Here is a 23,765-nt window from a genome sequence, read left to right as displayed (position 1 = left end):
GGAGGCAAGTGCACAGAACGGAAGGGAAGACAAACATTTAATCACTTTGTCACTCAGTCACACACACACACACTCTCAATCAATCAATCACTCTGTGTTCTCTCTCAGTACACTGTCTGTAAAACACACTGTCAATTTCAGTCTCTGACATACTCTGTCTATCTCGGAAACTGAAGGGCCTGAACAAGAAACTTTTACCACATGTAACACAGATTACACAAAAATATTGTACATAAGAAGTCGTACCCATTAAACAACAATTATATCAGACATACATACCGTCAAAACATTAATGACAGGAACTCATTACATTGCTAGCGCCCGTTTCATTGCGTTAAGAAACGGGCCTTTTTTACTAGTATACACATAAAATAAGTATGCTGTCCAATTATGTACTTTTTACATCAATATTCTAGGGGGCTGGGTGTGGGATAAAATAATTTTATTGTGTTTTATTAATAAATCTCAGGGTGGGGGATCCTGACATTTATTGAATGGGTTGCACAGATAAAGTTACCTAGGGCATCTAATAGCCTACACTGGCCCTGACCATGGGGAGAAAGCACGCCACAAGATTTTAAAATATGTATATGAAAAGGTGGCTCCTTTTCCAACAGTTTCCAAACCATGAATACATGAATAGAGCAAAGGAACCAAGCTCAGTAGTATATAACAGTGACTTGAAACATGGGACATACCTACAGATCTCTTCTGCTGCTCCTTCCACCCATTCCTTGCTCTGCTCTTCCTCTTCTCCACACATATTCCTGCTCACGTACCTAATTGGGTAGGACAGTTTTCCTGCTCCGCCTTCCATTTAGATTCCACCCACTGTCCTAGATCTGAGAACACCCCCACTACGTGTTTTCTCTCCCCCCGATATTCAGCACTATTTAACCGGGCAGAAATGGCCACTGACCAGTTAAATAGTGTTTTTTTGCAGATAAAGTGAATGATACATACCTGTAGCAGGTGTTCTCCGAGGACAGCAGGCTGATTGTTCTCACGACTGGGTGACGTCCGCGGCAGCCCCCACCAACCGGAAGAAGCTTCGCGGGCGGTCCACACACAGGGCACGCCACCGCGCATGCGTGCCCGTCTTCCCGCCCGTGCGCGACCGTTCCCGCCAGTTGAATGACAAGCAAAAAGATGAAAATGCAACTCCAAAGGGGAGGAGGGAGGGTAGGTGAGAACAATCAGCCTGCTGTCCTCGGAGAACACCTGCTACAGGTATGTATCATTCACTTTCTCCGAGGACAAGCAGGCTGCTTGTTCTTATGACTGGGGTATCCCTAGCTCTCAGGCTCACTCAAAACAGAACCCAGGTCAATGGAACCTCGCAACGGCGAGGATATAACAGAAATTGACCTACGAAGAACAACTAACTGAGAGTGCAGCCTGACCAGAATAAATTCGGATCCTGGAGGGTGGAGTTGGATTTAAACCCCAAACAGATTTCTGCAGCACCGACTGCCCGAACCGACTGTCGCGTCGGGTATCCTGTGGAGGCAGTAATGTGATGTAATGGGTGGACAGATGACCACGTCGCAGCTTGCAGATCTCTTCATAGTGGCTGACTTCAAGTGGGCCACTGACGCTGCCATGGCTCTAACCACTATGAGCCGTTGACATGACCCTCAAGAGCCAGCCCAGCCTGGGGCGTAAGTGAAGGAAATGCAATCTGCTAGCCAATTGGAGATGGTACGTTTCCGACAGCGACCCCTAGCCTGTTAGGGTCGAAAGAAACAAACAATTGGGCGGACTGTCTGTGGGGCTGTGTCCGCTCCAAGTAGAAGGCCAATGCTCTCTTGCAGTCCAATGTGTGCAACTGACGTTCAGCAGGCGGGGTATGCGGCCTGGGGAAGAAATTGTTGGCTAAGACAATTGACTGGTTAAGATGGAACTCCGACACCACCTTCGGCAGGAACTTTGGGTGGGTGCGGAGCACTACTCTGTTGTGATGAAATTTGGTATATGGAGCATGAGCTACCAGGACTTGAAGCTCACTGACCCTACGAGCTGAAGTAACTGCCACCAAGAAAAATGACCTTCCAGGTCAAGTACTTCAGATGGCAAGGTATTCAGTGGCTCAAAAGGAGGTTTCATCAGCTGGGTGAGGACGACGTTGAGATCCCATGACACTGCAGGAGGCTTGATAGGGGGCTTTGACAGAAGCAAGCCTCTCATGAATCGAACGACTAAAGGCTCTCCAGAGATGGCTTTACCTTCCACACGATAATGGTAAGCACTAATTGCACTAAGGTGATTCCTTACTGAGTTGGTCTTGAGGCCAGACTCTGATAAGTGCAGAAGGTATTCCAACAGGTTCTGTGCAGGGCAAGAACGAGGTTCTAGGGCCATTGCTCTCACACCAACGACAAACCTCCTCCACTTGAAAAGGTAACTCTTTTTTAGTGGAATCCTTCCTAGAGGCAAGCAAGACACGGGAGACACCCTCCGACAGACCCAACGCAGCGAAGTCTACGCCCTCAACATCCAGGCCGTGAGAGCAAGGGATTGAAGGTTGGGGTGCAGCAACGCTCCGTCGTTCTGCGAAATGAGAGTCGGAAAACACTCCAATCTCCACGTTCTTCTGAGGACAACTCCAGAAGAATGGGAACCAGATCTGACGGGGCCAAAAGGGCGCTATCAGAATCATGGTGCCGTGGTCTTGCTTGAGCTTCAGTAAGGTCTTCCCCACCAAAGGTATGGGAGGATAAGCATACAGGAGGCCGGTCCCCCAATGGAGGAGAAAGGCATCCGACGCTAGCCTGCCGTGTGCCTGTAGTCGGAACAGAACAGAGGCAGCTTGTGGTTGGTCTGAGAGGCGAAAAGGTCCAACGAGGGGTGCCCCCACTCTCGGAAGATCTTGCGTACCACTCTGGAATGAAGCGACCACTCGTGCGGTTTGCATGACTCTGCTCAGTCTGTCGGCCAGACTGTTGTTTACACCTGCCAGGTATGTGGCTTGGAGGAGCATGCCGAACTGGCAAGCCCAACACCACATCCCGACGGCTTCCTGACACAAGGGCGAGATCCGGTGCCCCCCTGCTGTTGGTGTAATACATTGCAACCTGATTGGTCTGTCCGAATTTGGATAATTTGGCAGGACAGCCGATCTCTGAAAGCCTTCAGTGCGTTCCAGATCGCTCGGAGCTCCAGAGGTTGATCTGCAGATCCTTTTCCTGGAGGGACCACAGACCCTGGGTGTGAAGCCCATCGACATGAGCTCCCCACCCCCAGGCGAGATGCATCCGTCGTCAGCACTTTCGTGGGCTGCGGAATTGGAATGGACGTCCCAGGGTCAAATTGGTCCGGATGGTCCACCAGAGCAATGAAGTGCGGCAACTGGTGGAGAGGCGGATGACATCTTCTAGATTCCCAGTGGCTTGAAACCACTGGGAAGCTAGGGTCCATTGAGCAGATCTCATGTGAAGACGAGCCATGGGAGTCACATGAACTGTGGAGGCCATATGACCCAGAAGTCTCAACATCTGCCGAGCTGTGACCTGCTGAGACGCTCTGGTCTGCGAAGCTAGGGACAGGAGGTTGTGGGCCCTCGCTTCGGGAAGGAAGGCCTGAGCCGTCTGGGTATTCAGCAGAGCTCCTATGAATTCCAGAGACTGTGTTGGCTGGAGATGGGACTTTGGGTAATTTATCACAAACCCCAGCAGCTCCAGAAGTTGAATAGTGCACTGCATAGACCGGAGGGCTCCCGCCTCCGAGGTGTTCTTGACCAGCCAATCGTCGAGATATGGGAACACATGCACTCCCAGCTTGCGTAGATACGCCGCTACCACCAAGAGGCACTTTGTAAACACTCGTGGGGCAGAGGCGAGCCCAAAGGGCAGCACACAATACTGAAAGTGCCGTGCGCCCAGGCGGAATCTGAGATACTGTCTGTGAGCTGGCAGTATCGGGATGTGAGTGTATGCGTCCTTTAAATCCAGGGAACATAGCCAATCGTTTTTCTGAATCATTGGCAGAAGGGTGCCCAAGGAAAGCATCCTGAACTTTTCTTTGACCAGGAATTTGTTCAGGCCTCTCAGGTCTAGGATGGGACGCATCCCCCCTGTTTTCTTTTCCACAAGGAAGTACCTGGAATAGAATCCCTGCCCTTCCTGCCCGGGTGGTACGGGCTCGACCGCATTGGCGCTGAGAAGGGCGGAGAGTTCCTCTGCAAGGACCTGCTTGTGATGGGAGCTGAAGGATTGAGCTCCCGGAGGACAATTTGGAGGCAGGGAGGCCAAATTCAGGGCGTATCCGCACCGCACTATTTGGAGAACCCACTGGTCGGAGGTTATGAGAGGCCACCTTTGGTGAAAAAATTTTAACCTCCCTCCGACCGGCAGATCGTCCGGTACGGACACTTTGAGGGCGGCTATGTTCCCGTGGATCCAGTCAAAAGCCCGTCCCCGGCTTTTGCTGTGGAGGCGCAGGGGGCTGCTTAGGCGCACGCTGTTGACGAGAATGAGCGTGCTGGGGCTGTCCCTGTGCCTGACGAGGCCTTCGGGCCGGCTGGGTGTACCTACGCTTGGCAAAAGAATAGGGTACAGCCTGCCGGGCCCGGGAAAAACGTCCACCTGCTGAGGTGGGTGCTGAAGGCGCCCGGTGGGAGAGCTTGTCGAGGGCGGTTTCCCGCTGATGCAGTTGGTCCACCAGCTGCTCGACCTTCTCACCAAAGATATTATCCCCCCAGCAAGGGACGTCGGCCAGTCTCTGCTGGGTGCGGTTGTCCAGGTCAGAGGCACGCAGCCATGAGAGCCTGCGCATCACTATACCTTGGGCCGCAGCACGAGATGCCACGTCACAGGTGTCATAGATACCCCTGGACAGGAACTTTCTGCACGCCTTCAGCTGCCTGACCACCTCCTGATAAGGCCTGGACTGCTCCGGCGGGAGCTTATCAACCAGGTCCGCCAGTTGCTTCACAGTGTTCCGCATGTGGATGCTCGTGTAGAGCTGGTAAGATTGGATGCGGGTCACGAGCATGGAAGATTGGTAGGCCTTCCTCCCAAACGAGTCCAGAGTGCGAGACTCCCGCCCCGGGGGCGCCGAGGCGGTATCCCTCGAACTCCGTGCCCTCTTGAGAGCAGAATCCACGACCGCCGAGTCATGGGGCAATTGGGGCCGCATTAACTCTGGGTCCGAGTGGATTCTGTACTGGGACTCTGCTTTCTTGGGAATGGTGGGATTAGATAATGGTCTCATCCAGTTCCGAAGCAGTCTCTCTTTGAGGACATTGTGCAACGGCACCGTGGAGGACTCTCTAGGTGGTGATGGATAGTCGAGGACCTCGAGCATCTCAGCCCTCGGCTCATCCACAGAGACCACGGGGAAGGGAATGCAAATAGACATGTCCCTTACAAAGGCAAAGGAGAGGCTCTCAGGAGGCGAGAGCTTTCTCTCTGGTGAAGGCGTGGGGTCCGAGGGAAGACCCGCAGACTCCTCTGAGGAGAAATATCTGGGGTCTTCCTCTTCCCCCCACGAGGCCTCTTCCTCGGTATCAGACATAAGCTCATGTAGCTGAGTCCTTAACCGGGCCCGGCTCGACGTCGAGGCACCGAGGCCTCGGTGTCGTCGAGCGGTGGACTCCCGCGCCGGCGGGGACGAAGCTCCCTCCGTCGACGGGGACTCCACCTGCGTGGTGGTCGAGACTGGTGCCGCAAGCGGCGGCGGTGTCGACGGCCTCCGCACCGAGCTAGAGCTCGCCGGCGCCACAGTCAACGGCGCCGAGGGCGCAAGCACCCCCGGCGCCGGCACAACCTGGCGCATCAGCCCTTCCAGGATCCCCGGAAGGATGGCTCGGAGGCACTCGTCCAGGCCCGCTGCCGGGAAAGACGGGGGGGCCGGTAGAGGTGTCGGTGCCGGAAGCTGCTCGGGTCCAGGAGACTGCACCGAAGTGCTGGGACCCTGACGCGTCGGTACCTCCACTACCGAAGGGGATCTCTCCTCTCGACGCGGACGCTTCGGCGTCGACTCCTCGCCGGTACCGAGAGCCGGATGCATCGAAGGCGACCGATGACGGTGCTTCTTAGATTTCTTGCGGTGCCCGTCATCAGTGCCAGGTGGAATGGAGGAGGAGGAGGTCGATCCCCCTCGGTCTCGAGGAACCGGGTCAGACAGGGTTCGGTCCCGAGGGCCATGGGCCGAGGAAGTGACCGGGGCCGATTGCCCACGCGGCCTCTCACCCCTACCCTCACCGGAGGACCGGCGGGCCGACGGGACCTGTGCTCCTGGGGTCGATGCCATCGGTGCCGATTTCGCGGGCATCGATACCGGTACCGAAGAACCGGCCGTCGATACCGATGCCGTCGAGGTCGACGTCGAGGGGCCGGCGCAAGTTCCGAAAAGACGGTCCCGTAGAACTTGCCTCGCAACCTGAGTCCGTTTCCGGAGACCAAGACACAAAGAACACGACTTGATATTGTGCTCCGGCCCGAGGCACTGGAGGCACCAAGCGTGGGTGTCGGTCTGCGAGATAGGCCGGCCGCACCGACCACACTTCTTAAATCCACTCGGGACCTTCGAGGACATTAAAGTCGTCGATGGTGGCGGTAAATCACACCTCGAAAAATAAATCGACCGCGCGGCCACAAGGCCGCAACGCGACACCCCCGCTAGAAAACGAGGGAAAACAAGCGCGTTCACACTTTTTTTTTTTTTTTTCTTTGAAGAAAAAGAAAAGGGTCCGGAGACCGGAACGCGCCCAGAAACAAACAAAAAAACTAAGAAAATTCGCGAAAACGCAACGGTTTTTCGGGGCTGAACAAGAGAGAGCGGCGACGCACGACTCTCTCCAGCGCGGAAAAAACAAGACTGGCGGGAACGGTCGCGCACGGGCGGGAAGACGGCCGCGCATGCGCGGTGGGCGTGCCCTGCGTGCGGACCGCCCGCGAAGCTTCTTCCGGTTGGTGGGGGCTGCCGCGGACGTCACCCAGTCGTGAGAACAAGCAGCCTGCTTGTCCTCGGAGAACCGCGAATATTCAGAATATTCACGATTAGTGCCTACCACTAAACAGGCTATGTTGCGTGACTTAGCTAGTTAGGTGCGGATATTTAGTGCCTAACCAGATATGTTTAGTGCTTGTAGATCACATAAATAGCATCCTATCTTTAAGTACTAATAAATTAACCAGTTAGTGATGAATATCAGCTTAACTGGTTAATGTTCTAGCGGCCCAAAAACCCCCGGATATTCAATGCCAGTGTCAGCAAACGGCCCAGAATTGAATATCTGGGTTTAATGCCAGCGGCAAACAGCAAAAGCGCTGCCCACTGTTGGCTGAATTTTGGGCCCTCTGTGATTATATTTCTGGGAGCTTTAATTCATAAAATCTTCAAGATAAGCTTACAAAAAAGGAACACATTAGATTTCACATATTTCTGACGGATGAACAGATAAACCACTGTACACCCCAATAACAGGTGAGGAAGCACAGAGAACAACAGGGAATCAGAACAGGAGTTTAGATCTCACATAAGATAGGCTAGCTGCTTCTTTAACTTACTGAATAGCTTAGAAAAAGACAGGGACTTTAGTAAGTCTTTTTCTCCTTTCTTTAAACAGGTACAAAAACTCCTACAACTGAAGTATGGCTGGAACCATTGAGTCACCAAGGCTGTTGCCTCCCTTACAGTTTCAGCCTCTGTCCAGACAAAGTATGATTCAAGGCGAGGCACTGGTTCCATGACTGAGATGTTTGCAGGTTAAATTCCTCATCAAAAAAGTGGAGAAACAGATAGGAGGGGCAAGGCTGAGAGGCATCTGTGACAATAAGTACATGATGAGATGCTTCTTGAGGCATCAAGGATTTCTAGCAGAGAGGAAGAAGATGTGTTGAAAGTGGACAACTGGACACAGATCATAAGACCCTTCAGGATTGATATCATGACTTCACATAAGAACATAAAATAGCATACTAGATCAGACCAATGGTCTATCTAGCCCAGTATCCTGCTTCCAGCAGTGGCCAATCCAGGTCACAATCCAGAAATCCAATTAGCAGCAACATTCCATGTTACCAGTCCTGGGGCAAGCAGTGGCCTCCCCCACGTCATCTCAACAACAGACTATGGATTTTTTCTCCAGGAATATGTCCAAACCTTTTTTAAACCCAGATATGCTAACCACTGTTACCACATCCTCCGGTAACAAGTTCCACAGCTTAACTATTCTTTGAGTGACAAAATAGTTCCTCCTATTTGTTTTAAAAGTATTTCCATGTAATTTCATTGAGTGTTTCCTGGTCTTTGTACTTTTTGAAAAAGTGAAAAATCAATTCACTTTTACCCGTTCTACATCACTCAGAATTTTGTAAACCTCATTCATATCCCTCCCTCAGCCATCTCTTTTCCAAGCACAGACTTCGGTAAAAGGAACAAAAATGGATTTTCACCCTACAAACTGTATGCCCTAATACTGTGATTGTATGAAATGTCTTTTGATCATGTTTTTTCTGTTTGTCTCTGGCTAATCCTCTGTCTCAAGTATTCACTCTGGATAACCAATAGAATGGTTGTTTTGGTGGATGACGTCACCATAAAGCGAATGCTACATACCTGTAGAAGGTATTCTCCGAGGACAGCAGGCTGATTGTTCTCACTGATGGGTGACGTCCACGGCAGCCCCCTCCAACCGGAAACTTCACTAGCAAAGGCCTTTGCTATTCCTCGCGCGCCGATGCGCACCGCGCATGCGCGGCCGTCTTCCCGCCCGAACCGGCTCGTGTTTGTCAGTCCCATATGTAGCAAGACAAAGGCAAGGGAAGACACAACTCCAAAGGGGAGGCGGGCGGGTTTGTGAGAATAATCAGCCTGCTGTCCTCGGAGAATATCTTCTACAGGTATGTAGCATTCGCTTTCTCCGAGGACAAGCAGGCTGCTTGTTCTCACTGATGGGGTATCCCTAGACCCCAGGCTCACTCAAAACAACAAACATGGTCAATTGGGCCTCGCAACACCGAGGACATAACTGAGATTGACCTAACCATTTATCCAACTAACTGAGAGTGTAGCCTGGAACAGAATAAACATGGGCCTAGGGGGGTGGAGTTGGATTCTAAACCCCGAACAGATTCTGAAGCACTGACTGCCCGAACCGACTGTCGCGTCGAGTATGCTGCTGCAGGAAGTAATGAGATGTGAATGTGTGGACAGATGACCACGTCGCAGCTTTGCAGATCTCTTCAATAGTGGCTGACTTCAAGTGGGCCACTGACGCTGCCATGGCTCTAACATTGTGAGCCGTGACATGACCCTCAAGAGCCAGCCCAGCCTGGGCGTAAGTGAAGGAAATGCAATCTGCTAGCCAATTGGATATGGTGCGTTTCCCCACAGCCACTCCCCTCCTGTTGGGATCAAAAGAAACAAACATTTGGGCGGACTGTCTGTTGGGCTGTGTCCGCTCCAGATAGAAGGTCAATGCTCTTTTGCAGTCCAATGTGTGCAGCTGACGTTCAGCAGGGCAGGAATGAGGACGGGGAAAGAATGCTGGCAAGACAATTGACTGGTTCAGATGGAACTCCGACACCACCTTTGGCAAGAACTTAGGGTGAGTGCGGAGGACTACTCTATTATGATGAAATTTGGTATAAGGAGCATGAGCTACTAGGGCTTGAAGCTCACTGACTCTACGAGCTGAAGTTACTGCCACCAAGAAAATGACCTTCCAGGTCAAGTACTTCAGATGGCATGAATTCAGTGGCTCAAAAGGAGGTTTCATCAGCTGGGTGAGAACGACATTGAGATCCCATGACACTGTAGGGGGCTTTGACAAAAGCAAACCTCTCATGAAGCGAACAACTAAAGGCTGTCCTGAGATCGGCTTTCCTTCCACACAGTAATGGTATGCACTGATTGCGCTAAGGTGAACCCTTACAGAGTTAGTCTTGAGACCAGACTCAGACAAGTGCAGAAGGTATTCAAGCAGGGTCTGTGTAGGACAGGAGCGAGGATCTAAGGCCTTGCTGTCACACCAGACGGCAAACCTCCTCCATAACTCCTCTTAGTGGAATCTTTTCTGGAAGCAAGCAAGACACGGGAGACACCCTCCGACAGACCCAAAGAGGCAAAGTCTATGCTCTCAACATCCAGGCTGTAAGAGCCAGAGACTGGAGGTTGGGATGCAGAAGCGCCCCTTCATTCTGTGCGATGAGGGTCGGAAAACACTCCAATCTCCACGGTTCTTCGGAGGACAACTCCAGAAGGAGAGGGAACCAGATCTGACGCAGCCAAAAAGGAGCAATCAGAATCATGGTGCCTCGGTCTTGCTTGAGTTTCAACAAAGTCTTCCCCACCAGAGGTATGGGAGGATAAGGATACAGCAAGTTGTTCCCCCAATCCAGGAGGAAGGCATCCGATGCCAGTCTGCCGTGGGCCTGAAGTCTGGAACAGAACTGAGGGACCTTGTGGTTGGCTCGAGATGCAAAGAGATCTACCAAAGGGGTGCTCCACACTTGGAAGATCCGGCGCACTACTCTGGAGTTGAGCGACCACTCATGAGGTTGCATAATCCTGCTCAACCTGTCGTCCAGACTGTTGTTTACGCCTGCCAGATATGTGGCTTGGAGCAACATGCCGTGACGGCGAGCCCAGAGCCACATGCTGATGGCTTCCTGACACAGGGGGCGAGAACCGGTGCCCCCCTGCTTGTTGATGTAATACATGGCAACCTGGTTGTCTGTCTGAATTTGGATAATTTGGTGGGACAGCCGATCTCTGAAAGCCTTCAGAGCGTTCCAGACCGCTCGTAACTCCAGATTGATCTGCAGATCGCGTTCCTGAAGGGACCAGCTTCCCTGGGTGTGAAGCCCATCGACATGGGTTCCCCACCCCAGGAGAGACGCATCCGTAGTCAGCACTTTTTGTGGCTGAGGAATTTGGAAAGGGCGTCCCAGAGTCAAATTGGACCAAATCGTCCACCAATACAGGGATTTGAGAAAACTTGTGGACAGGTGGATCACGTGTTCTAGATCCCCAGCAGCTTGAAACCACTGGGAAGCTAGGGTCCATTGAGCAGATCGCATGTGAAGACGAGCCATGGGAGTTACATGAACTGTGGAGGCCATCCTGCTTATAATCGAACGAGAAAAAACGCCCAAGTTCCGACCTAAATCGGTAGATGGACGTTTATCTCACAAAAACGAATAAAGCGGTATAATCGAAAGCCGAACTTGGACGTTTTCAACTGCACTCCGTCGCGGATGCGGACAAAGTTGACGGGGGCGTGTCGGAGGCGTGGTGAAGGCGGAACTGGGGCGTGGTTATCACCCGAACAGAGATGGGCGCCTTTCGCCGATAATGGAAAATAAGTATGCGTTTGTAGGTAGAATTTAGGGCACTTTTCCTGGACCCTGTTTTTTCACGAATAAGGCCCCAAAAAGTGCCCTAAATGACCAGATTACCACCAGAGGGAGTCGGGGATGACCTCCCCTGACTCCCCCAGTGGTCACTAACCCCCTCCCACCACAAAAAAATTATGTTTCACAACTTTTTATTTTCACCCTCAAATGTCATACCCTCCTCCCAGGCAGCAGTATGCAGGTCCCTGGAGCAGTTGTTAGGGGGTGCAGTGGACGTCAGGCAGGTGGACCCAGGCCCATCCCCCCCTACCTGTTACAATTGTGCTGCTTAATGCTTAGTCGTCCAACCCCCCCAAACCCACTGTACCCACATGTAGGTGCCCCCCTTCACCCCTTAGGGCTATAGTAATGGTGTAGACTTGTGGGCAGTGGGTTTTGAGGGGGATTTGGGGGGCTCAACACACAAGGGAAGGGTACTATGCACCTGGGAGCTCTTTTACCTTTTTTTTTGTTTTTGTAAAAGTGCCCCCTAGGGTGCCCGGTTGGTGTCCTGGCATGTGAGGGGGACCAGTGCAGTACGAATCCTGGCCCCTCCCACGAACAAATGCCTTGGATTTATTCATTTTTGAGCTGGGCGCTTTCATTTTCCATTATCGCTGAAAAACAAAAATGCCCAGCTCACACATTGTCGAATAAAACATGGACGTCTATTTTTTTGCGAAAATACAGTTCGGTCCGCCCCTTCACGGACCCGAACTCGGAGATAAACGCCCATGGAGATAGACGTTTTCGTTCAATTATGCCCCTCTATGTGGCCAAGCAATCTCAAGATCTGCCGAGCTGTGATCTGCTGGGACGCTTGTACCCGGGAGACGAGGGACAACAGATTGTTGGCCCTTGTCTCCGGAAGATAGGCACGAGCCATCCGAGAATCCAGCAGAGCTCCTATGAATTCGAGTCTCTGTACTGGGAGAAGATGGGACTTTGGATAATTTATCACAAACCCCAGTAGCTCCAGGAGTCGAATAGTCATCTGCATGGACTGTAGAGCTCCTGCCTCGGATGTGTTCTTCACCAGCCAATCGTCGAGATAAGGGAACACATGCACTCCCAGCCTGCGAAGCGCTGCTGCTACTACAGCTAGACACTTCGTAAACACCCTGGGCGCAGAGGCGAGCCCAAAGGGTAGCACACAGTACTGGAAGTGACGTGTGTCCAGCTGAAATCGCAGATACTGCCTGTGAGCTGGCAATATCGGGATGTGCGTGTAGGCGTCCTTCAAGTCCAGAGAGCATAGCCAATCGTTTTCCTGAATCATGGGAAGAAGGGTGCCCAGGGAAAGCATCCTGAACTTTTCTTTGACCAGATATTTGTTCAGGGCCCTTAGGTCTAGGATGGGACGCATCCCCCCTGTTTTCTTTTCCACAAGGACCTGGAATAGAATCCCAGCCCTTCTTGCCCGGATGGCACGGGCTCGACCGCACTGGCGCTGAGAAGGGCGGAGAGTTCCTCTGCAAGTACCTGCTTGTGCTGGAAGCTGTAGGACTCAGCTCCCGGTGGGCAATTTGGAGGCTTCGAGGTCAAATTGAGGGTGTATCCTTGCCGGACTATTTGAAGAACCCAACGGTCGGAGGTTACAAGAGGCCACCTTTGGTGAAAAACTTTCAACCTCCCCCCGACCGGCAGATCGCCCGGCACGGACACGTTGATGTCGGCTATACCTCTGCTGGAGCCAGTCAAAATCTCGCCCCCTGCTTTTGCTGGGGAGCCGAGGGGCCTTGCTGAGGCGCACGCTGCTGACGAGAGCGAGCGCGCTGGGGCTTAGCCTGGGCCGCAGGCTGTCGAGAGGGAGGATTGTACCTACGCTTACCAGAAGAGTAGGGAACAGTCCTCCTTCCCCCATAAAAACGTCTACCTGAGGAGGTAGATGCTAAAGGCTGCCGGCGGGAGAATTTGTCGAAAGTGTTATCCCGCTGGTGGAGCTGTTCTACCACCTGTTCAACTTTTTCTCCAAAAATGTTGTCCGCTCGGCAAGGGGAGTCCGCAATCCGCTGCTGGATCCTATTCTCCAGGTCAGAGGCACGCAGCCATGAGAGTCTGCACATCACCACACCTTGAGCAGCGGCCCTGGACGCAACATCAAAGGTATCATATACCCCTCTGGCCAGGAATTTTCTGCACGCCTTCAGCTGCCTGACCACCTCCTGAAACGGCTTGGCTTGCTCAGGAAGGAGCTTGTCCACCAAGCCCGCCAACTGCCGCACATTGTTCCGCATATGGATGCTCGTGTAGAGCTGGTAGGACTGAATCTTGGCCACGAGCATAGAGGAATGATAGGCCTTCCTCCAAAGGAGTCTAAGGTTCTAGAGTCTTTGCCGGGGGCGCCGAAGCATGCTCTCTAGAACTCTTAGCCTTCTTTAGGGCCAGATCCACCACACCAGAGTCGTGAGGCAACTGAGTGCGCGTCAGCTCTGGGTCCCCATGGATCCGATACTGGGATTCGATCTTCTTGGGAATATGGGGATTAGTTAGTGGCTTGGTCCAGTTCGCCAGCAAATGTCTTTTTAGGACATGATGCATGGGTACTGTGGACGCTTCCTTAGGTGGAGAAGGATAGTCAGCGAGCTCAAACATTTCAGCCTTGGGCTCATCCTCCACAACCACCGTGAAGGGGATGGCCGTAGACATCTCCCGGACAAAGGCCGCGAAAGACAGACTCCTCGGGAGGAGGAAAGCTGCCTTTCAGGGGAGGGAGTGGGATCAGAAGGAAGGCCATCAGACGTCACTCGTCAGAGAAATATCTGATGTCCTCCTCCTCCTACCACGAGGCCTCACCATCGGTGTCAGACACAAGTTCACGAACCTGCGTCTGAAGCCATGCCCGACTCGACTCCGTGGAAAACACGGCCACGGTAGGAGCATCGAGAGGTGGACTCAAAATTACAGAGCACATCCGAGGGACATGGATTACTGAGACCGAGTCAGCACGGCTTTTGTGTGGGGAAATCTTGCCTGACCAATTTACTTCAATTCTTTGAAGGAGTAAACAAACATGTGGACAAAGGGGAGCCGGTTGATATTGTGTATCTGGATTTTCAAAAGGCGTTTGACAAGGTACCTCATGAAAGGCTACAGAGGAAATTGGGAGGTCATGGGATAGGAGGAAATGTCCTATTGTGGATTAAAAACTGGTTGAAGGATAGGAAACAGAGAGTGGGGTTAAATGGGCAGTATTCACAATGGAGAAGGGTAGTTAGTGGGGTTCCTCAGGGGTCTGTGCTAGGGACCGCTGCTTTTTAATATATTTATAAATGATTTAGAGATGGGAGTAACTAGCGAGGTAATTAATTTGCTGATGACACAAAGTTATTCAAAGTCGTTTACTCGCGACAGGATTGTGAAAAATTACAAGAGGACCTTACGAGACTGGGAGACTGGGCGGCTAAATGGCAGATGACGTTTAAATGTGAGCAAGTGCAAGGTGATGCATGTGGGAAAAAAGAACCCGAATTATAGCTACGTCATGCAAGGTTCCACATTAGGAGTTACGGACCAAGAAAGGGATCTGGGTGTCGTCGTCGATAACACACTGAAACCTTCTGCTCAGTGTGCTGCTGCGGCTAGGAAGCGAATAGAATGTTGGGTATTATTAGGAAAGGTATGGAAACAGGTGTGAGGATGTTATAATGCCGTTGTATCGCTCCATGGTGCAACCGCACCTTGAGTATTGTGTTCAATTCTGGTCGCCGCATCTCAAGAAAGATATAGTAGAATTGGAAAAGGTGCAGCAAAGGGCGACTAAAATGATAGCGGGGATGGGACGACTTCCCTATGAAGAAAGACTAAGGAGGCTAGGGCTATTCAGCTTGGAGAAGAGACGGCTGAGGGGAGACATGATAGAGGTATATAAAATAATGAGTGGAGTGGAAACAGGTGGATGTGAAGCGTCTGTTCACGCTTTCCAAAAATACTAGGACTAGGGGGCATGCGATTAAACTACAGTGTAGTAAATTTAAAACAAATCCGGGAAAATTTTCTTCACCCAACGTGTAATTAAACTCTGGAATTCATTGCCGGAAAATGTGGTGAAGGCGGTTAGCTGAGCAGAGTTTAAAAAGGGGTTGGACGGTTTCCTAAAGGACAAGTCCATAAACCGCTACTAAACGGACTTGGAAAAATCCAAAATCCCAGGAATAACATGTATAGAATGTTTGTACGTTTGGGAAGCTTGCCAGGTGCCCTTGGCCTGGATTGGCCGCTGTCGTGGACAAGATGCTGGGCTTGATGGACCCTTGGTCTTTTCCCAGTATGACATTACTTATGTACTTATGTACTTATGACTCCCTCCGCCGACGTCGTCGGGGAGTCTGCCTGGGAGACCTCACCTCGGGCAAGGGGCCAGCCGGCGCCTCACTCGACGGTACCAGTGCCGCAAGCACCCCCGGTACCGGAGGGGAAGGGTGCAACAGCTCTCCCAGAATCTCTGGAAGAACGGCCCGGAGACTCTCGTGCAGAGCGGCTGTGGAGAAAGACTGAGAAGCCGATGCAGGCGTCGATGTCAGAGTCTGTTCCGGGCGTGGAGGCTGTTCCGGGCTGTCCAAGGGGGAGCGCATCGACACCTCCTGAACAGAGGGTGAGCGATCCTCCCGGTGCCGATGCCTACTGGGTGCCGACTGCCTCGGCGACCCAGAGCTCTCGGTACCGAGACGGGAAGGAGACCGGTGACGATGCTTCTTAGACTTCTTCAAGCGAAGCATGTCACCGGAGCTTCCCGGTACCGACAAGGAGGACGTAGAATCCAGCCGTCGCTTCCTCGGGGCCGAGGCCGAAGAAGGTCGATCTCGGGGGGGCTGTACCGCAGGAGCCCTCAGGGTAGGGGGAGACCCACCCGAAGGCTCACCGCCACCAGCAGGGGAATGGACAGCCCTCACCTGCACTCCAGACGAAGCACCACCGTCCGACGACATCAGCAACAGCGGAGGTCCCGGTACCACCGATGTCGACGCAGCCTTTCGATACCTCGGTACCGACGATGGCGAAGGTAGGGGCCTCGATGCAGTCGATGCCGAAGGTAGAGGCCTCGATGCAGCCGATGCCGAGGTCGAAGACTTCGATGCTGTCGACGTCGATGCACTCGATGCCCGTGCTGTTGTCGTCGAAGAGCCCGAGAACAACACGTTCCACTGGGCCAATCTCGCTACCTGAGTCCTCTTTTTTAAAAGAGCACAAAGACTGCAGGCCTGCGGGCGGTGCCCAGCCCCCAGACACTGAAGACACGAAGCGTGCCTATCAGTGAGCGAGATTACCTGGGCGCACTGGGTGCACTTCTTGAAGCCGCTGGAAGACTTCGATGACATGGGCGGAAAAATCACGCTGGCGAAATCAAAATTCGCGATGATGATGAAGGGCACCAAAAAGAAGGGAGAAAAACCCGAATCGAGGCCAAATAGGCCAGTCCCGAAAGCGAAAGGAAACTTGCTCGGGAAAAAGCTGCAAAGATGGGAAAAGGGTAAAGACCGATCAGTCTCTTTTTTTTTTTTTTTTCAGGCGAAAATCTCGAAGACGCGCGAGGGTCAACTTGAGGGGCACGAAACGGCGGTAAAACGCGACCGTCCCGAGCGCGGACAAAAGAAGACTGACGAACACGAGCCGGTTCGGGCGGGAAGACGGCCGCACATGCGCAGTGTGCATCGGCGCACGAGGAATAGCAAAGGCCTTTGCTAGTGAAGTTTCCGGTTGGAGGGGGCTGCCGTGGACGTCACCCATCAGTGAGAACAAGCAGCCTGCTTGTCCTCGGAGAACATATTTTAAATGTTGGTGTCTTTGCTTCACTGCAGCCATTTTGAAAATTTGTCATAGCAGAATTGACAAAGTGCGTCAATCATTCTCTGAAGCAGCGGCAGCGAAACAGGATGTCTCTGTTGGGATTCTACAAGTTTGGTGCAGTTTTTGGAAGTGCAGTTGGTGGACAATTAAAGTTAGACAGATAAGTCATTTTTCACTTTTTTTGAAACACTGATTTATGAATAGGGCTAGTAACACTATTATAAGATTTTTCTTACTCTATGCACATTGTTTTACAATTAAAGTGTTGGATTGAGGTTCACTGGACTGAATTATTGATTTCTTCATTATCGTGTGGAGTTTTTTTCTTGACCAATGATGATGATAAGAGGGTCATGTAGCATTGTTGGCTTGTGTACCTTGTTCTTGTATCGAGGTCTTTTTTTCCACATTTTTCCACATTTTAAAGTTCAACTTAAGCTTTGATTAGTAGTCCAGTGCTCATTCATCACTTGCGTGGGATGGGATCTTTTGATGGTATGTTCTTGATATTTTCCTATTTGTCTCTAAAAATTATTAAGTTTATTAATTTGAGATGTCTTTTTTGAAGCATAAATTGAGGCAGTTTACATAAACTATTTGGGTACTTGGCACTGTCCCTGATGGGCTCACAATCTAAGTATATTGTACCTGGGACAATGGAGGGCTAAGTGACTTGCCCAGGGTCACATGGAGCTGCAGAGGGAATTGAATCTGGTCCCCCAGGATCTTAACTCACTACCACCTGTTAGGCAGATGGTGGGAATCGAACCTGGTTCCCCAGGTCTGCAACGTTATAATAATGGGTGATTTCAGATACCTAATAAGGAGTGGAGGAGTGACCTAAAGGTTAGTGCAGCAGAGATTTGCGAAGTTATCTATTTCGTCAATTGTTTTCAAGGCAGTTGGTAGTGCGTTCCACAGCTGCGTGCTCATGTATGAGAAGGTAGTCGTGTGTATTAGCTGTATTTTAGTCCTTTGCAGCTGAGGAAGTGTAGAGTAAGAAATTTGCGGGATGATCTTTTGCCATTTCTGGGAGGCAGGTCCACGAGGTTTAGCATGTATGTCGGGGCGTCTGCGTGGATGATTTTGTGTACAATCGTGCAGATCTTGAACGCGATACCTTCCTTGAGTGGGAGCCAATGAAGTTTCTCTCTTAAGGGTTTTGCCCTTTCATATTTGTTTTTCCAAATATGAGTCTGGCGGCGGTATTCTGGGCTGTTTGGAGTTTCTTGATAGTTTGTTCTTTGCAGCCAGCGTATAGTGCGTTGCAATAGTCCAGGTGACTTAGTACCATTTACAGAAACCAGGTTACGGAAGATGGATCTCGGGAAGAAAGGTTTTACTCTTTGAGTTTTCCACATGGAGTGGAACATCTTTTTTGATGTATTCTTCACGTGGGTTTCAGTGTGAGGTTTCGATCTATGGTAACTCCAAGAATTTTCAGATTATTGAGATGGGAAGAGAGAAATTTGGTGTGGTTATGGTAGTGAAGTTGCTTGTGTTATGTTGTGAGTAAGTACAAGACATTGTGTTTTTTCTGCGATAAGTTTTAACTGGAATGTATCCACCCAGGAGTGCAGGATTTGGAGGCTTTGGTTTGATCTCGTTGTTGATTTCATTTCGATCACTTTTGAACGGGATATAAATCGTGACATCGTCTGTGTATATGTAGGGGTTAAGGTTTTGGTTGGCTAGTAATTTGGCTAAGGGTATCATTAGGTTGAAGAGGGTTGGTGAGAGGGGGGATCCTTGGGGGACTCCACATTCAGGTGACCATGGGGCTGATATCTCCGCGTTCGTTGTTACTGGTATGGTCTGCTAACAGACTGGTCAAACCCTGAGTAAATGTGCCTAGGGATGGGGTGACCTCCAGCACCCTGAGGAAGCTTCTTTCCCCAAGGGACTGGAAGTGGACACTGTCTCAACGTGCATCAACCTCTGACACTCTGCACTGCACTGGTGTTGATGCACATAAGATGGTAGTACATGGGCCTCCAAGATGGACTGAAGCTCTGGCAGGTCTGAAGTTGAAGCCCTTGAAACCTGAGCATCACGTTGAGCCAGAAGGTGCTCCATCTCCTCCTGGGGAATGGCCTGGATCCATTCTTCAATTGGGGACCATCAGCAAAGGTTGGGCTCAGCCGGTGCAGTCAGGTCTGTTGAAGTCATTGGGGTTGAACCGATGGCCTGTCCTGGATGATGGAGGCTGTCGCACCTGCTCTGAGACCTTCGAAGGTGAGCAGCCTCATGGGATAGGTGTCTCTCGGGTATCAAGGATGCTGATGCACTGGTGATCTTGACATTGTGCTTCAAAGGGGGACCTGTGCCAATGCTTCCTGGCCTCTGCCTGATACATGGCATCAGGATCCCTCAGCATCGATGCGGATAAAGTTGAATCCTTCCTTGTCCTTAGATTGGATTGGATGATGCTTGATTTTGGTGGCTGCCACCAATGCTCGAGTTGAGGCAGGTGGAGACCTCTTTGATGTCAATGCATCCCTAGTGTCTGATGCAACTCCAGCAGCCTTTGGGACTGATGCCATTGATGCCAAAGTCAGTGGACTAGACTTCTCAGCAACAAAAATAGTTTCGCTGCTTCTGACAATCTCTAATACTTCTCCTTGACATCTGCAAACAGTGCTTACAGGAGTAGGATGTATGGTCAGGCCCCAGTCATTGCAGGCACCAAGTATGTATGTCCGTGAGGGACATGGTCCTGGAGTACCAGGAATACTTCTTAAAACCACTGGGAGTTTTCTGGCACTTGCTGAAAAATAGCTGGATGAAATCAAATGACTTGATCTTGACAAAAATTTAATCCTGGGCTGGGATGCTCTAGGTCTAAGCAGGCCAAGTGAGCCATGGCAAAAATAAAGAGAGAAACTCAAAAGTGCCAAAAAATGTAGCTGGGACACTAAAAGTGACGCGAAGGCACTGGCCCCATGTGAACGCTTACATGACAAGATGATTTTGAGGAACAAAACTGCGATATCTGTGATGAAAAAGACAACAGCTAGATGTGATCTCTCTGATCCACAGACATAACAAGACTGCCTGGTCCTGTGTGATGATGGCAGATGGGAACATGTACAGTGGACCATTCCAAAAGTTTCCAGAAATAGAATGCTGGGAAGCATCTCCGTATCAGGGCTCAGTCGGTAACATTACTCATCAGTCAGAATACCACATCCTCTTTGTTCTTGGAGAAAGGAACATTTAAGCACATCTGGTGGGGACTGCCTGGTGGGACCTGGTGTTGGAAAGGACCAAAGGGTAAGTGGATGATCTCTACCAACAGATTATTTCATCTTGATTTTGGGCTCTACTACAGGGAGAAAGATCTGAATAAGGAGGAGCTATTAAGGTACTTGATGATGGCTGCTAGAGTAACCATTGCAGCAAACTGGAAAAAAGGAAGCAACCCCTGCCCCCCCAGGCAATGTTAAAGAGAACATGCATGACAAATGAGATGGAAAAACTGACTGCCATAATTGGAAAGAGATTCTGAGTTTAATGAGTTGTGGACACCTTTTAAAATGTACTTTATCATTGGGTAGGGTAAATAGGGATAATAAGAACAAGGGGGAAGAGGGCAGGATAACTGGTCATAGTTGCCAGTGCTGTAGATGCCGTGTATGCTTGAGCACCCCCACTATGTGCAAACTCCTTCACTCCTTCAACTCCTCACAATATTAAAGTGATTTAAGCAGGCTGGAGAGCCTCCTGCCCATTTAAATCACCTGTGCCTCCCTAGATGACAATATTTAGCAGCACTTAAGAAGACAGTGCTGCTGAATATCAGCACTCATCGGTCATGCTGAAAGTGGGAAGGTGACGGTTGGTATAGGGGGTGAGCTAGAAAGAAGCCAGGAATTATGAGGGTGCCGGCAATATCAGTGGCAGGTCCTGCATAGCTAACCGGGCATGTAGGACCACATAAAAAAAAAACAGGTTGTAACTTTGCCCATTAGCTATGTGGGTGCCAGCACTTAATATCAGCTGGCACTCTCATAACTTCCAGGTTCCGACTTGCAGAGTACAGTGTCCTCCTCTCCCTTCCACCGATCCCAGCAGCTCCGATTGCCCTCCTATCCCCTGATACAAGTACAGGGCCCCCTCCCACCCTCAACACAACTGCAGGGCTCCTTCCACCCTACCTCACCAACACAGTTGCTGGACCCCCTCCTCTCCCTGCTACATTCCTGCCTCTCTCCCACTCCCTGACACAAACACTGGACCTCCCTCCCAAAGGGCTGGGGTCCAGTAAGGGTGACGAAGGCAGGAGTCGGATGGGAAAGCAGTGATAATTGGAATGGAGTTCAGCACCTCAATCATTTTGAAAAAGAGGGTTCCTATAATTCAGGTCCCTTGTTGGGTGGCTCTTTTTGCTGGAAGGAAGATTGAGAATATCTATGCAGGACTGTCTCCTTTCAGAAGAACACTAAGCAACAGTGCCTTTAGAGGTGTGAGCAGCCTGAGTTGACCCTCATTTGGAAAAGAATGGTTTGACTTGAAACCCAGTCCATGAGCAAATGGGTACCAGCTCAGCTATGTGTGAAGTTCCCTCTTAATATTTTGTATGTAGTTCAACTCTCTTACCTGAAACTCATTATTGACTGAGTACCTGAATATCAGATCGATGATAAAATCAGACAGTTTGAAGAACTGATGTGTGGACCTCTGCATTTATGAGTTATATGCTGGCTGGAACTATATCTCCACAGAAAGAACATGCTCTTTGCAAAGGAATCATCACTAGAGTTCCACTTTATCAGCTAATAGACTAAATTACTACACAATCCAGAGCCCTACAAGGTGCTCATCCTAAGCAGCAGCTAAAGCAGCACCCCTGGATGGCTAGGCTGTACTGTCTGTATACCCGGTGTGTCTCCTTCAGTCTTTTTCCTTGCAGCACCCCTTCTGGCTAGGACTGAGATTTCTCTGTGCCCTTCCTCTTTCTGGCTGGATAATATGTATCCACACATTGTTTTAGGTATACCTGGAATATTTTCCAGATATTCCCTTACAATTCAATTCAATTTAGGACTTATATACCTCTAAAATCCCCTTATTAGGGCAAAATGTGGTTTACAGTAGTTAGATTAATTCCATACAGTACATTGTATGTGAAGATAGGAGGTAGACCTGCAAAAGGAGGTGAAATCAAGTAGGAGCAATTACAGCATCAGAGTGGTGAGAGTACAGTGTGGTTATTGTAGTTTACGGTGCTGTGTTTGGGAAAATGAAGGTTTCATTTTTTTCCTAAAGGCTGATATAGTTCTTATGTTCTGATAGCGATGGGGAGGGAGTTCCATAGGGAGGTTCCGACTACAGGGAAGAGCAAGTTGAAAGGTTTTCTGAGATCTGGACCCTAATAAGTGTCTAGAGATAAGAACAGTTGGTCTTTCAGTCTCTTAGATTGGGCGAGGCATAGTGTTGATATATTAATCAGAAGGTGGGATGTGATTCCATATAAAATTTGAAAAACTATGCAGGCGGCTTGAACCTAATTCTTTTAGTAATTGAGAGCCAGTGTAGTTTGGCTAGGTGAGATTAGATGCTGTTGTATCTGTTTAGTTTTAAAGATTAGTCTTGTTGTGGTATTCTGTATTATTTGCATTTTCTTTAGATACTTGAGCCTTCATTCCTAGAAATAAGATGTTACAGTAGTCGAGATGTGGTAGCATCAGCATTTGGACCAGCAATGCAGTGGTGTAGCAAGGGCGGCTGACACCCGGGGTGGGTCGCCGCTGCACACCTCCCCGGGTGCAGCGCGGCACACCCCCCCCTCGACGCGTGCACCCCCCCCTCGCGCGTGCACCCCCCCCTCGGAGCGCATTCTTACCACTGGCGCTCCGCCCCGAGTGCATGTCGTCACTGGGAGCTGCGTCGGCTCCGCTGGTTCCCTGCTCTCTCTGCCCCAGAACAGGAAGTAACTTGTCCGGGGCAGAGAGAGCCAGGGAAGCAGCGGAGCCGACACCCCTCCCAGCGGCGTGCACCCGGGGCGGACCGCCCACCGCCTCCCCCTTCCTACACCACTGCAGCAATGCAAAGGCTTTCTGGTTGAAAAATGACCACAGTAACTGAAGCTGACTCATTTTGAATAGGGTTATCCTCCACAGTTGGTTGATATGAGAAGAAGAGAACGTTAAGGAGGTATCAAGAAGTACTCCGAGCACTCTAGCTTCAGATTCAACTGCAAATGACTTGTCGTTGTACAATGTTATTGTCTGGGACTTACATCTGTCTATATTCTTTGATCCTCTAACATCCTGGCTGGTACTGAAATCTCTGTATCCCTTTTTTAATTAGGTTCGCTGCAGTGGCTCTTGCTGGCTGGGGTTGAGAGTTCTCTGCTCCCCTCCTTATACCCCCTTTCCCTTTCACCACCCATGCTGGCAAAGACAGATAATTTTATCTCCTTCTGTATGTTTCCCTATATCATTTCCTGCAGCACAATGCACTGGATGAAACAGAGATGTTTCTATCCAATGTAAAGCCTTAGGGCCATCTCAAATCTTACCTTCAGAATTCAGGAGCTGGTCATCCTTGTATACATCAGTCAGGAAGAGGTTATTGATCAGTGTAGACTTTCCTAAACCTGATTCTCCTATAGGTGACACAATATTCAGAAAT

General features: G+C 50.5%; 1 protein-coding gene across 1 annotated transcript in view; it reads right to left on the bottom strand.

Annotated features, from left to right (window-relative positions):
- LOC115482627 (septin-4-like) overlaps positions 1-23,765 on the bottom strand; it is a 223,530-nt gene that overhangs the window by 134,464 nt on the left and 65,301 nt on the right. Inside the window, exon 4 of the mRNA XM_030222567.1 lies at positions 23,653-23,739. Coding sequence (XP_030078427.1) covers positions 23,653-23,739 — 87 coding nt within the window. The remainder of the gene's footprint in view (positions 1-23,652; positions 23,740-23,765) is intronic.

Source organism: Microcaecilia unicolor, chromosome 13 (genome assembly GCF_901765095.1).
Source record: "Microcaecilia unicolor chromosome 13, aMicUni1.1, whole genome shotgun sequence".
Classification (NCBI taxonomy): domain Eukaryota; kingdom Metazoa; phylum Chordata; class Amphibia; order Gymnophiona; family Siphonopidae; genus Microcaecilia; species Microcaecilia unicolor.
This window is presented reverse-complemented; position numbering and strand designations above follow the sequence as displayed.